The sequence below is a fragment of the Hyperolius riggenbachi genome, chromosome 3 (genome assembly GCF_040937935.1).
Source record: "Hyperolius riggenbachi isolate aHypRig1 chromosome 3, aHypRig1.pri, whole genome shotgun sequence".
Lineage (NCBI taxonomy): Eukaryota > Metazoa > Chordata > Amphibia > Anura > Hyperoliidae > Hyperolius > Hyperolius riggenbachi.
The window spans coordinates 65468984-65484141 of record NC_090648.1 but is presented as its reverse complement, the minus strand read 5'-3'; the positions used below and the strand labels follow the sequence as shown (position 1 = coordinate 65484141).

Below are 15158 nucleotides of genomic sequence, written 5' to 3'. Positions count from 1 at the left end.
TCACAGGACACCTGGCAGCAGGGGGGAGGAGCCCTTCACAAATCCTGTCTAGCCTGCACTGCTGCACTATCTGTAGAACTGCTATTAAGCACTTCTTAATCTGCAGCAGTTTAGGAATGGATTTGCACTTTTCTGTAGTGCAGTTATAGAAATTCACACTAAACTGACACTATTAAGTAGGATTTAAGAACCTTATTATTATTATCTTATCATACAGAACAGTTCCCCTGTTGGTTAGAACTGTTTAAGAAGAAACAACTGTGGGTAATGCTTTGATAAATCTGGCCCTGTGAGAAGTATACATGCAGCCACAGGTGTGCTCCACCTAATTCATTATAGAGGGCTAAGTACAGTGTACTAGGAAAGAAAGGCGTTAGCCAATAGACATAAACTGAATTTTACTGTAACAGCACCACGGCCGCGATTTGTTGATACCCAATCAACAGCATTAAATGTTTCAGACAAGCATAACTTTATTCATAACTTAGCCACGCAAGAGACATTACAAGCATAAAAGCAATTTAAAAACAAGAAGAAGGACTATGTAGGTCCATGCCTATTGATGCACTCAGTTTAAATACATTTGTATGCAGAGCAGACACCCTCCCCACCAGCAGGGGGTCAGCAATAACTCCATACAGGAATATGACACAGGTAATGGAGTACCTCAGTAACATTAATGATAATTAAAAATAAAGTGCAAGTGCTAAACAATCATATAGTGCTGATGAGTAAGAATATACAGTGATAAAAATGATACTTGAATTTAAAGAGGAACTCAAGTGAAAATAACGCAGTTGTTAACAGCTGTTATTTCCCACAAAGGCTCCCACAGTGTAATGTCAGCACCATGGTTCTGATATCACACTGTGGGAGGGGTTTCAACACAGTATCAGCCATACAGACATCCCTGATGATCCGTTTGTGAAAAGGAAGAGATTTCTCATGTAAAAGGGGGTATCAGCTACTGATTGGGATGAAGTTCAATCCTTGGTCACGGTTTGTTTCTCTTTAAATAACCAAAGATAATGGAAATAGCTGAGCCTGATCAGGTCCGATGTACTGTGCAGGTGACTTGCGCCTGTGCAGTAGAGCAGACCTGATCGGGTTTGACTATTTCGGCCAGAGCCCAAAAGGAAGCTGGTACTGTTACTGCGCAGCAGCACAGATTGTAAATATTGTGGTGTGCTGTTCGGAGGCTGCCAGCGCTGCAATCGCCTCTTGTGCTAAAACTCTCTACAATCAATCCTTCTGATGAAGTGGTTGTTTGACCACGCTATGCATAAGGACTCTATACGGCAGATCCTCCTCCTCCAGCCCACACTTTGGTTTGTATGGTAATGACCTAAGGCAGTGATCTGCAAACTTGGCTCTCCAGCTGTTTAGGAACTACAAGTCCCACAATGCATTTGCCTTTATGAATCATGACTGTGGCTGTCACTCCTGCAATGCATTGTGGGTTCCTTAACAGCTGGAGAGCCAAGTTTGCAGATCACTGACCTAAGGTGACATCTCTCTCTATCCACTGGCTCAAATTAAACTGACTGCATCGGACTGCATCCACATGGTTCTTTTTTTTTTTTTTTTTTTTTTTTTTTTTTCATGCTTGTAATGTCTCCTGAGTTAAGGCTAAGTTATGAATAAAATTACGCTTTTTTGCTACATTTAATAATGTGGATGCTTAGGTTTGTTCGGGTATCTACAAATCATGACAGTGGTGCTGTTGTGATTAACTCCTGAAGTACCTGTCTGGAGGCATTTAACGATCTAGCCAAAACTGCAATAGTGACAATAAGCAAGAACAATAAACAAAAAATGGCATACAGAAGAGAGCTATGATGTGTAATAAGGCAATATACCAGTTCCCTGCTCTTTATTTAAATGATGCCATCTAGAAGGGACTATGTGTGCAGTCAACAGACAACTCTGCATCTGCCTCAGGCTGGGAAAACAGTGGGCTGTTCATTCTGCTGCACACTGTCAGTAACATTGGACTCTGAGTGGAGTGGCTGATGTCTGTCTTGGAAGTAAATGACAATCAGTAAAGTTATCCCCATTTCCCTCTGCAGAATCACGTCAACTTGGTGCACAGGAAGGGGAGGACCAAAGTGTGTCCAGAGCCAGGCTGTGGGAAGAAGTTCTACCTGTCCAATCACCTACACCGCCACATGATTATACACACAGGTATTTAGTGGCCACCACATGGTTATACACACAGGTATGTAGTGGCCACCACATGGTTATACACACAGGTATGTAGTGGCCACCACATGGTTATACACACAGGTATGTAGTGGCCGCCACATGGTTATACACACAGGGATGTAGTGGCCGCCACATGATTATACACACAGGGATGTAGTGGCCGCCACATGATTATACACACAGGTATGTAGTGGCCGCCACATGATTATACACACAGGTATGTAGTGGCCGCCACATGGTTATACAAACAGGTATGTAGTGGCCGCCACATGGTTATACACACAGGGATGTAGTGGCCGCCACATGATTATACATACAGGTATGTAGTGGCCGCCACATAATTATACACACAGGTATGTAGTGGCCGCCACATGATTATACACACAGGTATGTAGTGGCCGCCACATGATTATACACACAGGTATGCAGTGGCCGCCACATGATTATACACACAGGTATGTAGTGGCCGCCACATGATTATACACACAGGTATGTAGTGGCTGCCACATGATTATACACACAGGTATGTAGTGCCCACCACATGATTATACACACAGGTATGTAGTGGCTGCCACATGATTATACACACAGGTATGTAGTGGCCGCCACATGATTATACACACAGGTATGTAGTGGCCGCCACATGATTATACACACAGGTATGTAGTGCCCACCACATGATTATACACACAGGTATGTAGTGGCCGCCACATGATTATACACACAGGTATGTAGTGGCCGCCACATAATTATATACACAGGTATGTAGTGCCCACCACATGATTATACACACAGGGATGTAGTGGCCGCCACATGATTATACACACAGGTATGTAGTGGCCACCACATGGTTATACACACAGGTATGTACTGGGAGCCACATGACTATACACACAGGTATGTAGTGGCCGCCACATGGTTATACACACAGGTATGTAGTGGCCGCCACATGGTTATACACACAGGTATGTAGTGGCAGCCACATGGTTATACACACAGGCATGTAGTGCCCACCACATGATTATACACACAGGTATGCAGTGGCCGCCACATGATTATACACACAGGTATGTACTGGCAGCCACCTGATTATACACACAGGTATGTAGTGGCCGCCACATGGTTATACACACAGGTATGTAGTGGCCGCCACATGGTTATACACACAGGTATGTAGTGGCAGCCACATGGTTATACACACAGGTATGTAGTGGCAGCCACATGATTATACACACAGGCATGTAGTGCCCACCACATGATTATACACACAGGTATGCAGTGGCCGCCACATGATTATACACACAGGTATGTACTGGCAGCCACATGATTATACACACAGGCATGTAGTGGCCACCACATGATTATACACACAGGTATGTAGTGGCCACCACATGGTTATACACACAGGTATGTACTGGGAGCCACCACATGATCAGGCCAGTGCAAATACGGGTAACGCCTCACTTTTTAGGTGCTACTTTCATCTTTCTTTTTCAGGTGCTCGAGAGTTTGTCTGTGAGACGTGTGGCAAGTCCTTCAAGCGGAAAAGTCACCTGGAGGTTCACCGGAGGACCCACACGGGGGAGACTCCTCTACAGTAAGTGGCTGGCTGAGTGAGAGGAAACAGGTGACATACTTGTACACCATACACTGCCAGATACTAGGACATATAGCCGTAGTTCAGCTCACCCGGGGGCTTAACGATTACTTGCCGCACTAATTTGCCACTACTGCCGATTGCGCCATTTTCCCATTGCTATGACAGCAGTACTCTGTGAGCCAGTCAGGAGCCGATTTCATTGGCTAAACAGACACCCCGATCGCGCCGCTCTCCCCTCGCTGCAGGCCACGCACTCTGATGGCGGTATGACGGCAGCGCTCCATGAGGCAGTCAGGAGCCAATTTCATTGGTTCCTGACCCTGTGATGAATGTGAGCCAATGAGGTTTGCTTACGGGGTCAGGAGCCAAAGAAATCTGCTCCTGACCGTCTCACGGAGCTCTGCCTGCAGAGCAAATGGCCTGCAGCAACGGAAGAACGGGAGTAGAGGCAGGGCCATTCGCCACAGTAGTTGAAATCTACGCCGTCCAGGGATAACTGGTGCCCAACTGGGCGTAGATTTGAATCGCCATGGTCTGGAAGCGGTTAATGCTTATGATAGCTAATTTGTATCAATTTGCAATGCACAATACACCCGGCAATACCTTTTTAATATAGTACTAAAGTGTTCAAAGCTTTTGTAAGGCTTGCCATGAAAATATTGTGCCGCTTAAAGTGTACCTGAGGCAGTAATAAAAGGAAAAAAAAGAGATACTTGCCTAAGGGAAGTCTCTGGGTCTTGCATGGGTTCCCCTCATCCTCCTGCCAGTGCCACCCTTGGTCCCCCTCTTCATGCACGAGAGTGGCCATACTGTGCCTGTGCAAGTAAGACCACCAACCAAGCATAGTAAGCCAGAGCCGCTCATGCAACTACAGCAGGGCCATGCTTGTGAATGCAATGTTCAGAGGGTCGCGGCAGTGATCTAGAGGAGGATGCAGACGCCTCAGAGGGTCCCTTTTCTTAGGTAAGTATCTGGCTTCTTTCCTATGTCTTACCCTAGCCTCCCATGCAGAGCGCACGTTGAAAGCGAGTTGCTGCTGCAGATTGTGGGATGGAAGCATGCCAGTAACCATAGCTACGATCCCTCGCTCAAATTTTAGTCCTTACTAGTGTTGATCGAACACCCAGTTATTCGGGCTCGGGTCGGCTCGGCTGAACATGTTCGGGATATTTGGCCGAACACCGAGCCTAATTGAAGTCAATGGGGACCCGAGCGTGCTCGGGTCCCATTGACTTCAATTAGGCTCGGTGTTCGGCCGAATATCCCGAACATGTTCAGCCGAGCCAACCCGAACCCGAATAACTGGGTGTTCGAATAACACTAGTCCTTACGTCTCCCCTGCAGCTTTGTAACTGACCATTAGAGAGCCAGGCCCACTGTCACCTGACCACAGTGAAGTCCTGGAGCTCTGTCAGTTATGAAGCTGCAGGGGAGACGCAAGAGCTGGGGTGAGGACAGAAAGCTATGGGTAAGCTTCCAATGCAATGTGGGTGTCTCACTCCCTCCCTCTCTCCCTCTTTCTCCCCCTCCCTTTCTCTCTCTCTCTCTCTCTCTCTCTCTCTCTCTCTCTCTCTCTCTCTCTTTCCCCCCTCTCTCTCTCTCTTCCCCCCCCCCCCTCTCTCTCTCTCTCTCTCTCCCCCCATCTCTTTCTTTCTTTCTCTCTCTCTCGCTCTCTCCCCCTCCCTCTATCTCCCCCTCCCTCCCTCCCTCCCTCTTTCTCTCCTTCTCTCCCTCCCTCCCTCTTTCTCTCCCTCTCTCTCTCTCTCTCTCTCTCTCTCTCTCTCTCTCTCTCTCTCTCTCTCTCTCTCTCTCTCTCTCTCTCTCCAAATCCAAAAAAGCTTTATTGGCAGGACCAAATACATTTAGCATTGCCAAAGCACAACAAAACATTAACGTGGGGGGGGGGGGGGGGGGGTTTGGGAATAAGGGAAGGATATAGGTATGCAGTCCATAGGAGTGTGGAGGATGTAATGTATGGTATGGGGGGATGAGATATATATAGTCCATAGGGGAGGGGGGTATAGGTATACAGTCCATAGGGGAGGGGAGTATGGGGGTATACAGTCCATGTGATATCATGTTCTTCTCAGTTGGTGGCAGGCAGTGATATATCGGGCTGCTATTTGCACAGTCTTTTCCTCTTCCCCCAGTAGGATATAGAGTTTCCTCTCCTCATCTGTGGAGGTAAAATCCTGGATGTGGGCGGAGAGTCTCTGGAAGTGGGGCGTCCTCACAGATGCGTATTTGCTGCAGTGTAGCAAGGAAGTGGGCCTCATCCTCCAAAACCCCCTGGTCACATTGTCTGCACAGTCTCTCCTCCCGGGGCTTCCATGTCTGTCTGTGTCCTGTCTCTATCTCCAGGTTGTGGGCGCTCAGACGGTACAGGCTCAAGGCCTGTCTATCTTTGTGGTGGTGTAGCCTCTCCAGATATGGAGCCATTGTGTACTCCCTCTGTAGTGATTGGTAGATAGTGAGTTTCTGGGAGTTCTTTATGTCACTTCTCCATTCCTCTATGTATCGGTCCTTGCAGCTTTCTATCATTCCTTTTATTTGGGCTTTTGTCAGCCTGTGTTGGTGGTCTTGGCTGGGCTGGCTGTTGACGCTTTGTTTCAAAGCACGTGGTATGACCTCCCCACCCTGGCTCAGTGAGGCTTTATGGTGGTAAGTGCTGGGGTTGCTGCTCTGTATATGCGCCCAATATGAGAGCGCCCTCTGCTGGATAGTCAGCCATAGTGGGAATCTGCCTAGCTCTGCCCGGCAAGCTGAGTTCGAAGTGCTGCGATGGACTTGAAGAAGATACTTGCAGAACTCTAGATGGAAGATTTCTGTTGGGCTGGAGTCCCATTTTGATTGGTCAGGGTAGGTGACCGGGCCCCATACCTCACTGCTATAGAGCAGGATTGGGGTGATGATGCTGTTGAATATCTTTACCCAGACTCTCACCGGTGGTTTTAGGTGGTAAAGTTGCCTTCTGATGGCATAAAACGTTCTGCAGGCTTTTTCCTTCAGGGCCTCTACTGCTAGTTTAAAGCTCCCCGTTTGGTTAATTTCCAGCCCCAGGTAGGTGTAACTGTTTGTGGTCTCCAGTGGGCAGCCATTTAATATAAATGAGGAGGTGGGCATTTTTAGATTTTTTTTCTCTGGAACACCATCACTTTTGTCTTCTTTGGGTTGATGGGCAGTGCCCATGTGGTGCAGAAACTCTCCAGTACTGCCAGGCTGTCCTGTAGGCCCCTTTCTGTTGGGGAGAGCAGCAGGAGATCATCTGCATACAGCAGGAACTTCACCTCGTGGTCATGCAAGAGGAGGCCTGGTGCTGGGGAGGATTCCAGGGCTACAGCCAGTTGGTTAATGAATATGTTAAAGAGCGTTGGGCTCAAACTGCAGCCCTGCCTGACTCCTCGACCCTGCTTGAAGAACGCGCTTCTCTTCCCGTCCACTTTCACACTGCATTGGTTCCCAGTATATGAACTCTTGATGATGTCATAGATTCTACCTCCTATTCCACTTTCTAGGAGTTTTAGGAAAAGGCCTGGGTGCCACACCGAGTCAAACGCCTTCTTAAAATCCACAAAGCAAGCGTGTATTTTGCCACGTGAGCTGTGGACATGGGTCTTGATGAGGCTGTGCAGTGTGTAGATGTGGTCGGCTGTGCGGTGGTTTGGCATGAACCCGGCTTGGCTTTTGCTGAGTACGTCCTGCTGTGTGAGGAAGGAGAGGATCCTTTTATTGATGATGCTGTTAAACAGTTTCCCCAGTGTGCTGCTGACACAGATTCCTCTGTAGTTTGCTGGATCATATCTGTCTCCATTCTTGTAGATGGGTGTTATGAGGCCTTCACTCCAGGCCTGAGGAAAGGAGCCCGCCCTCAGGATAAGGTTGAAAAGTCTTGCGAGTGCCTCATGTATTTCCTGGGGGCTGTATTTGATCATCTCTGGCAGGATGCCATCGGTACCGCTAGTCTTCTTACATTTTATCAGCTTTGTTCTTTCTCTTATTTCCTCCATCGTGATTGGTGTATCCAGAGGGTTTTGAAAGTCCTTGATTGTCTCCTCCATGTCCATCAGCTTTGCGGCTATTTGTTTCTGTTCCGGGGTTTGGGCATTTTCTGGGATGTCTTTGTAGAGGTCCCTGAAGTAGTGGAGCCAGATGTGGCCATTTTGGATGTGGGCTTTTCTTGGGCTTTGTCCCAATGTGGTTCCAGGTCTCCCAGAATGAGTTGTCTTGGAGGGAGTCCTCCAGCTGTTGGAGTTTGTGGGAGATGTGGCTCTGTTTTTTCCGCCTGAGGGTGTCTTTGTATTGTCTCTGTAGGTGTTCATGGGCTTCCCTGGTTGTTGGGGTCCTGGTTGTTGGGGTCTCTGTGCTTTTGGTTAGAGGCTACCCTTAGAGAATTACGTAGAGCCTTGCACTCACTGTCAAACCATTTTTGAGACTGTTTATTTGTGGATCTCTTAAAGTTGATCTGCTTGAGGCCGGCGAGTACTGCCATGTTATATAAGATAAGCTGAAGTCCTTCACTGCATGGTTGACACCTTGTTGGTTTGGTTCATATAGGTTGGTATGAAAGTTTGTCAGCAGTTCTTGGATTTTGGCAACGTTGGTCATGTTGGTGCATTTGATGGCAGACTCTTTGGGCCATTTGAAGGATGGTGGCAGCTTGTAGAGACCGGTCTGGTGAGGTTGCTGTGCAGTTGGTTTATCGGTGGATTTCAGGTACAGAAAGATTTGGTTGTGGTCTGACAGGTGTGTTTCAGGGTTGACTATGAGGGCATTGATGTTTATGGGGTCTGTGTCTGTGACAGCATAATCTACCACACTGCTGCCTACATGTGAGTTCATAGTAAATCTCCCAAGAGAGTCGCCCCTAGTTCGCCCATTCATTATGTGTAGGCCGAGGCTCCGGCACAGGTTCAGCAGGGCTTTCCCACTTTTGTTTACTGTCTTGTCATAGCTATTCCTTGCTGTCTGCATTTGTTCCTGGTAGTAGCTCTCTCCTCCAAGTATGTATGCGTTTCCCTCAGAGGTCAGATAGTCCTTCTCTGTGCCTGTTCTGGCGTTGAGGTCTCCATAGATGAGCACTCTGCCCTGAGACTGGAAGTGGCTGGCTTCTCTTTGTAGGACCTCATGGATGTCAGGTTTGTAGTAAGGGGACTCTGTTGGGGGGATATATGCTGCACACAGGTACGTGTCAGGCTGAGAGGTGAGGATGGAGCTGTTTATTTTGATCCAGATGTGGCTGTCTCCTCGTTTGATTGCTTTAATGTGCTCTGTAAGCTCCTCCTTATACCAGATTATACCAGATTAATGCCCTGTTTAATGTTCCTGTTTTTCTGGGCAGATATGGAAAATTCCCGGTACCCCATGGGTACGAAAGATTCATCCTCTGCCCGGGTCCATGTCTCCAGGAGGATTTGGATATCAATGTTTTCAAGTCTCTTTTTAAAGTCTGGATCATTTGTTTTGGATCCAAAAGCTGAGGCGTTCAGCCCTTGGATGTTCCAGCTACTGATGATAAGGGATGTCATTTTGAGTCGGTTTACCTTGTAATGAGCAGAAATTTTCATAGGACTCAGTATTTTCAGGGGGAGGGTGGACACTGTTGTGGGTGTCACCTCAATCTGCTTTGTATATTGATAAGCAAAGTTCTGATTTCCGCCATGATGCTACCCTCTGTCGCTTTGTGATGCCATTGTGGGGCAGGCGGTTTCCTACATGTTTGCCATGCTTGTGGGCTCTCTCTCTGGTGTTGGGACATTGTGGTTTGCTGTCTGATTGTTGAGTTGGGGCTTTCTTGGAGTCTCTGGGGTCTTTTTAGCACCATGTCCTTTAGTTCCTTTGCTAGGCGGCTGACTCCTTGTTTGTCAAGGTGCTTGTTGTTGTACAGATGGTCGGTTGTGATTGTGGTGTGCTGTGCCAGTTGTATGTCTGGTGAGGATCTGAGACTGGAGGCCAGCTCTGCATTGATCTGTGTAATTGTCTGGTGAGGAATGTCTTTTCTTGGGAGCAGGGAAGAGAGGATAATCTTTGCGCTGGGAAATTTCTGCTGTGCCCTTTTAACCAGTTGTGACAATTTGTATGTGATGGTTTCTTGGTCTGTGGTGGTTTCTTGTATAATGTAATTGGTGCCGGTGTGCAGGATGAGATGTTTTGGGTCGGTGAAATGAGGATCATTAATGACCTGTGTTACTTTTTCAATAGTTGAAGTGATGATTTTGATGGCATGCATCCCTGGAAAGAGTCTCCTTATGTCCAGGTATTTTCCATTAGAGTCTATAACCAGCACAATGTCAGGACTGCGATGTTTATAGGAGCGATTTGCTTGGTGTTTAGGCTTGGGCTGTGGGTTGTTGGATGAGGCTGTGTTGGCAGTATTTGGAGAGGGGGCTGGATGGCTGTGATTGTCACTAGTCTCTTGGGTGATTATTGTATCCTGTGTGTTGTGCGGAGCACTGTCTTTGGTCGGCATAGGTTTTGTGGGGGCCTTTGTGCTTTTTGTTGTCTCCTCTAACTTTTGAGGCTGTTTTAATATTTTTAATTTCCTGATCTCCTCTTTAAGTTGTGAGCTTTCCTCCTGTAGTTTTTGTAGGGAAATGTTGATCTCATTCAAGGCTGCAGTGTGCTCAGCTTTCATCCTGGCTATTTCTTCTCTCAGTTGATCATTTTCATTTTTCACACCTTGGCTGCTTTTCCTTTCTTCCCTGAAAAGGGTGAAGTCTCTTTCTAAATGGGACAGACAGTCTCTGAGAGTCTCCAGGGAGGGGTGTGAGAAGCCTGGTGTTTGGTCTCTGGAGAGGAGCTGTTTGTGTTGTTTTGGAGATTGGTCTTCAGCCTTCTCTCTGGGAACAGTCCTTGCAGATGATTTACGACCATTGTTTGTGTTGACAGAGTTTGTCTGGTTTTCTTTAACCACTTGCCGACCGCACGCTTATACCGTATCGGCAAAGTGGCAGCTGCAGGACCAGCGACGCAGTACTGCGTCGCCAGCTGCAGGCTGATTAATCAGGAAGCAGCAGCTCGCGCGAGCTTCCTGTCAAATCACGGCGGGGGGCTCCGTGAATAGCCTGCGGGCCGCCGATGGCGGCTCGCAGGCTAAATGTAAACACAAGCGGAAATAATCCGCTTTGTTTACATTTGTACGGCGCTGCTGCGCAGCAGCGCCGCAAGGCAGATCGGCGATCCCCGGCCAATCGGCGGCCGGGGATCGTCGCCATGTGACAGGGGACGTCCTGTCACTGGCTGCACAGGACGGATAGCGTCCTGTGCAGCCTCGATCACCGGGGGGGGGGAGCAGGTAGGAGAGGGAGGGGGAATTTCGCCGCGGAGGGGGCTTTGAGGTGCCCCCCCCCCCCCCCGCCAGCCACACGCAGGCAGAAGAGATCAGACCCCCCCCTGCACATCATCCCCATAGGGGGAAAAAAGGGGGGCGATCTGATCTCTCTGCCTGCACCCTGATCTGTGCTGGGGGCTGTAGAGCCCACCCAGCACAGATCACTGAAAACCACGCTGGTCCTTAAGGGGGGGTAAAGGGTGGGTCATCAAGTGGTTAAAGTTAATTGCAAGTCTTTCAATATCAGGATAAAGCATTTCAAATATATTTAAGTAACGTTCTGCCCCCTGGATCAAGACACTGCCATTGTGGTATACAGTTACTGTAAGTGTAGTAACATCTGGGTCCTCCTTGTCTTTTATTCTGATTTGTCTCCCATTCGTGATACCATTTCTTTTAATGCTTTTTTCAAATTTTTCACAAATTGCAGTATGCCAGGCTTGGGTGTCATGTGTAAAAATATCTTGTTTGTTCTCTCTCTCTCTCTCTCTCTCTCTCCATCTTTCTTTCTTTCTCTCTCTCTCCCTCCCTCTCTCTCTCTCTTGCGCGCTCTCTCTCTCTCTCTCTCTTCCCTCTCCCTCTCTCCCTCTCCCTCTTTCCCCATATCTATATCTCTCGCGCGCTCTCTCTCTCTCGCGCTCTCTCTCTCTCCGCGCTCTCTCTCTCTCGCGCTCTCTCTCTCTCGCGCTCTCTCTCTCTCGCGCTCTCTCTCTCTCGCGCTCTCTCTCTCTCGCGCTCTCTCGCGCTCTCTCTCTCTCGCGCTCTCTCTCTCGCGCTCTCTCTCTCTCTGCGCTCTCTCTCTCTCGCGCTCTCTCTCTCTCGCGCTCTCTCTCTCTCGCGCTCTCTCTCTCGCGCTCTCTCTCTCTCGCGCTCTCTCTCTCTCTGCGCGCTCTCTCTCTCTCTCGCTCTCTCTCTCTCTCTCTCGCTCTCTCTCGCGCTCTCTCTTTCCTCTCCCTTTCTCCCCATCCCTCTTTCCCCATCTCCCTCTCTCTTCCCTCTCCCCATCTCCCTCTCTCCCATCTCCCTCTCTCTTCCCTCTCTCCCATCTCCCTCTCTCTTCCCTCTCTCCCATCTCCCTCTCTCTTCCCTCTCTCCCATCTCCCTCTCTCCCATCTCCCTCTCTCCCATCTCCCTCTCTCTTCCCTCTCTCCCATCTCTCTCTCTCTTCCCATCTCCCTCTCTCTTCCCTCTCTCCCATCTCCCTCTCTTCCCTCTCCCCCTCTCTTCCCTCTCTTCCCTCTCTCTTCCCTCTCCCCATCTCCCTCTCTCTTCCCTCTCTCCCATCTCCCTCTCTCTTCCCTCTATCCCATCTCCCTCTCTCTTCCCTCTCCCCTCTTTCTATCTCTCTCCCCGTTTTTCTTTTTCTCTTTCTCTCGCGTGATCTCCCCCCCTCCTCCCCTTCCTCACTCTCTCTCCCCTCCCTCTTTCTCCACCTTCCCCTCCCTCTTCCACACACTCTCTCTTCCACTCCCTCTCCACCTCTCGCCTCCCTCTCTTCCACACACACTTTTTCTTTCTCCCCTCTCTTCCACACACTCTCTCTCTTTCCCCCCCCCCCCCTCTCTCCACACACTCTCTCTCTCTTTCTCTCTCTCTCCTCCCCCCCCCCCCCCCCCTCTTCCACACACTGCGGAGGAGGGATGAAGATCAGCTATCGGTCGTGGCTAGTAAAAATAACATTGGGATCTGGCATGCTCAGGCGTCGGTGATTAAGGATCCAACATGTTGAATTTTAAGTGATGTTGGACGTACACATATGAGAAAGGCAAACAAACATTGGCCTTTACACACATCCAACTTTGACTTTCCAATTTTACCACCTCCATGAGCTTACCCACGCAATCTGTTCATATTATTCAAAATCTGTTGGGCCTCATGTTATCTGGAAGTGGTAAAATTGGCCGATCATTGTCCAATCAAAATCTTTGTAAATTGAGCATGTTACTCCATGCGTCACGGAGCTTTTATTGTGTTGGAGGAAGCGGCAGGTAGGCCTGAACGATTTATCATTTTTAGATCGAAATCGCATTCACGGAAATGGCGATTCCGTGATCCGCAAAGCTCCGTTTTTTGGCGATATTATTCTGCACCCTCCCGCTGTGCAGCAGTAACAGTCACTCCCGCTCGCCGCTCCATGTACAAGTTGCGGCGAATCGGCGGGTCTCACTTCCTCCTTCCTTCCCCCTAGTGCCGCCTCCTCCCACGTCGTCAGAACCCCACGTCGTCAGAACACCTCACTAAGGCCTCATTCACATCTAAAATCGCAAGTGTTTTGTGCAAGTTTTTTTTTTTTAAGCGTCTGGCTGCGCTTTAGCGTTTTTGTAAAAATTTTCCAGAGCGGTTTTTGCATTCACTCCCTGATGCAAGTCAGGAAGTGAACTCTTTGACCCGGCAAAGAATAAATGCAATGTATTTAGTCTTAAAAACGCGAACGCAATTGATGCACAGAGCGATTTTTGTGAGTGTTTTGCGTTTTTCCTATACCTTCCATTGAGGCAAAATCACCTCAAAAATGGTACAGGCAGCGATTTGGAAAGCGGATCGGAAACGAAGCGTTTTTAGGGTGATTTTGAAAATCGCCTGTGCTTGAAAAAAGGCCAAAAACGCCTTTAGTGTGAATGAGCCCTGACCCATTGTTTTGATAAATTCACATAATGCAGTAACATTTATAAACATGACAGAAAATGACTTCATACTATCAAATTTGATAGTATGACGTCATTTTCTGTCAGTACGTTTGTAAATGTTACTGTGTACAGTGTGAAATTGGTCCTAAAGCTTGATTTGAAGAAAATCGCGATTTCTGATAGAAATCGTGCAATTCCATTTTTTCCTAAAATCATTCAGACCTAGCGGCAGGTTTACTTGTCAGCAGACCATTTTGTATGACTTACGTTGGTGTGATATGTACAGGTTTCTTGTGTCCCTGGCTGCGCACTAATAAGCCCCCTCCTCCTGCAGGTGTGAAGTGTGCGGGTACCAGTGTCGGCAGCGAGCATCTCTAAACTGGCACATGAAGAAGCACGGCTCCGCCATCCAGTACAGCTTCTCCTGCGAGCAGTGCGGCAAACTCTTTGAGAAGCCGGATAGCGTCAAATTCCATAAACTGAAGAGTCACCCTGAGGGAGGGGTCACGTGACAGCCGCAGGAAGTCAGCTGACTCAGCTATACAGAGGGAGAACAGATGTCAGGCTTCATAGGGGATCCTACACTTCTAGAGCACAGTATAGAGTAACAGTGGAGGACTGCTGACACTATGAGCACGCCGCAGCCAAATGAGTGCGCTGTGTGAGGAAAAGGGAGCTTATAATATCTACTGCAAACCTGCCTGGATGGCAACTTAAAGTAGACATAACTGCAACTCACTGCTGTCTACTTACATGACATCTTAACGTTACCCTGAGCTCAAGCTAAAACTGCAATTTGAACTTACCTGGGGTTTCCTCCAGCCCCCCGTAGCCGCAAGGTCCCCTGGCGTCCTCCTGGTCCCGCTGGCAGCTCCGTTAATCGACCACTTCAGCCTGCACGCCCCCACCGCACGCTGCGCATCATTTTGCCAGCTGCCGTGAGAGTTCTGCGTATGCGTGGTTATTTAAAATTGAAGGTAAGTCCAAATTGTGTTTTTGGTCTGAGCTCGGGGCCCCTTTAAAGAGGACCTGTAGTAAAAAAAATTATGTAAGGAATAAAATTGCTTATTTTTTTTTACAATATTCATTTATAAATTGAGTCATTAGCTTGTAACTTATTTCCTCACCCTAATTTACATTCAGAAATTTATCTCAGGTGGCATCATCTTTAGTCCTGTCAGGTGCAGCTCTGAGTACGGCTTTGTTCACATCTAAAAGCAAAATCGATGACGGTAGCAGTTTTTTTTTCTTTTTGGGGATGGGGGGGGGGGGGGGGGGGGGTTTGGGGGATTTGCGCATATTTACCCCCTCCCGGCGCTTACCTGCACGCTTTGATTTTGCGTAAAGCACTTTTGCAGAGCAATTCCATTTTTTCACCTCCTGACGTCAGTCAGGAAGT

At 48.3% G+C, this 15158-nt stretch overlaps 1 protein-coding gene across 1 annotated transcript in view; it reads left to right on the top strand.

The window, feature by feature from the left end:
• Window positions 1–14842, top strand: part of ZNF653 (zinc finger protein 653) — a 36948-nt gene extending 22106 nt beyond the window's left edge. The window contains exons 7-9 of the mRNA XM_068274275.1: window positions 2070–2184; window positions 3703–3802; window positions 14094–14842. Of these exons, the coding sequence (XP_068130376.1) occupies window positions 2070–2184; window positions 3703–3802; window positions 14094–14271 (393 nt within the window). The 3' untranslated portion in view covers window positions 14272–14842. The remainder of the gene's footprint in view (window positions 1–2069; window positions 2185–3702; window positions 3803–14093) is intronic.
• The last annotated feature ends 316 nt before the right edge of the window (window positions 14843–15158 follow it).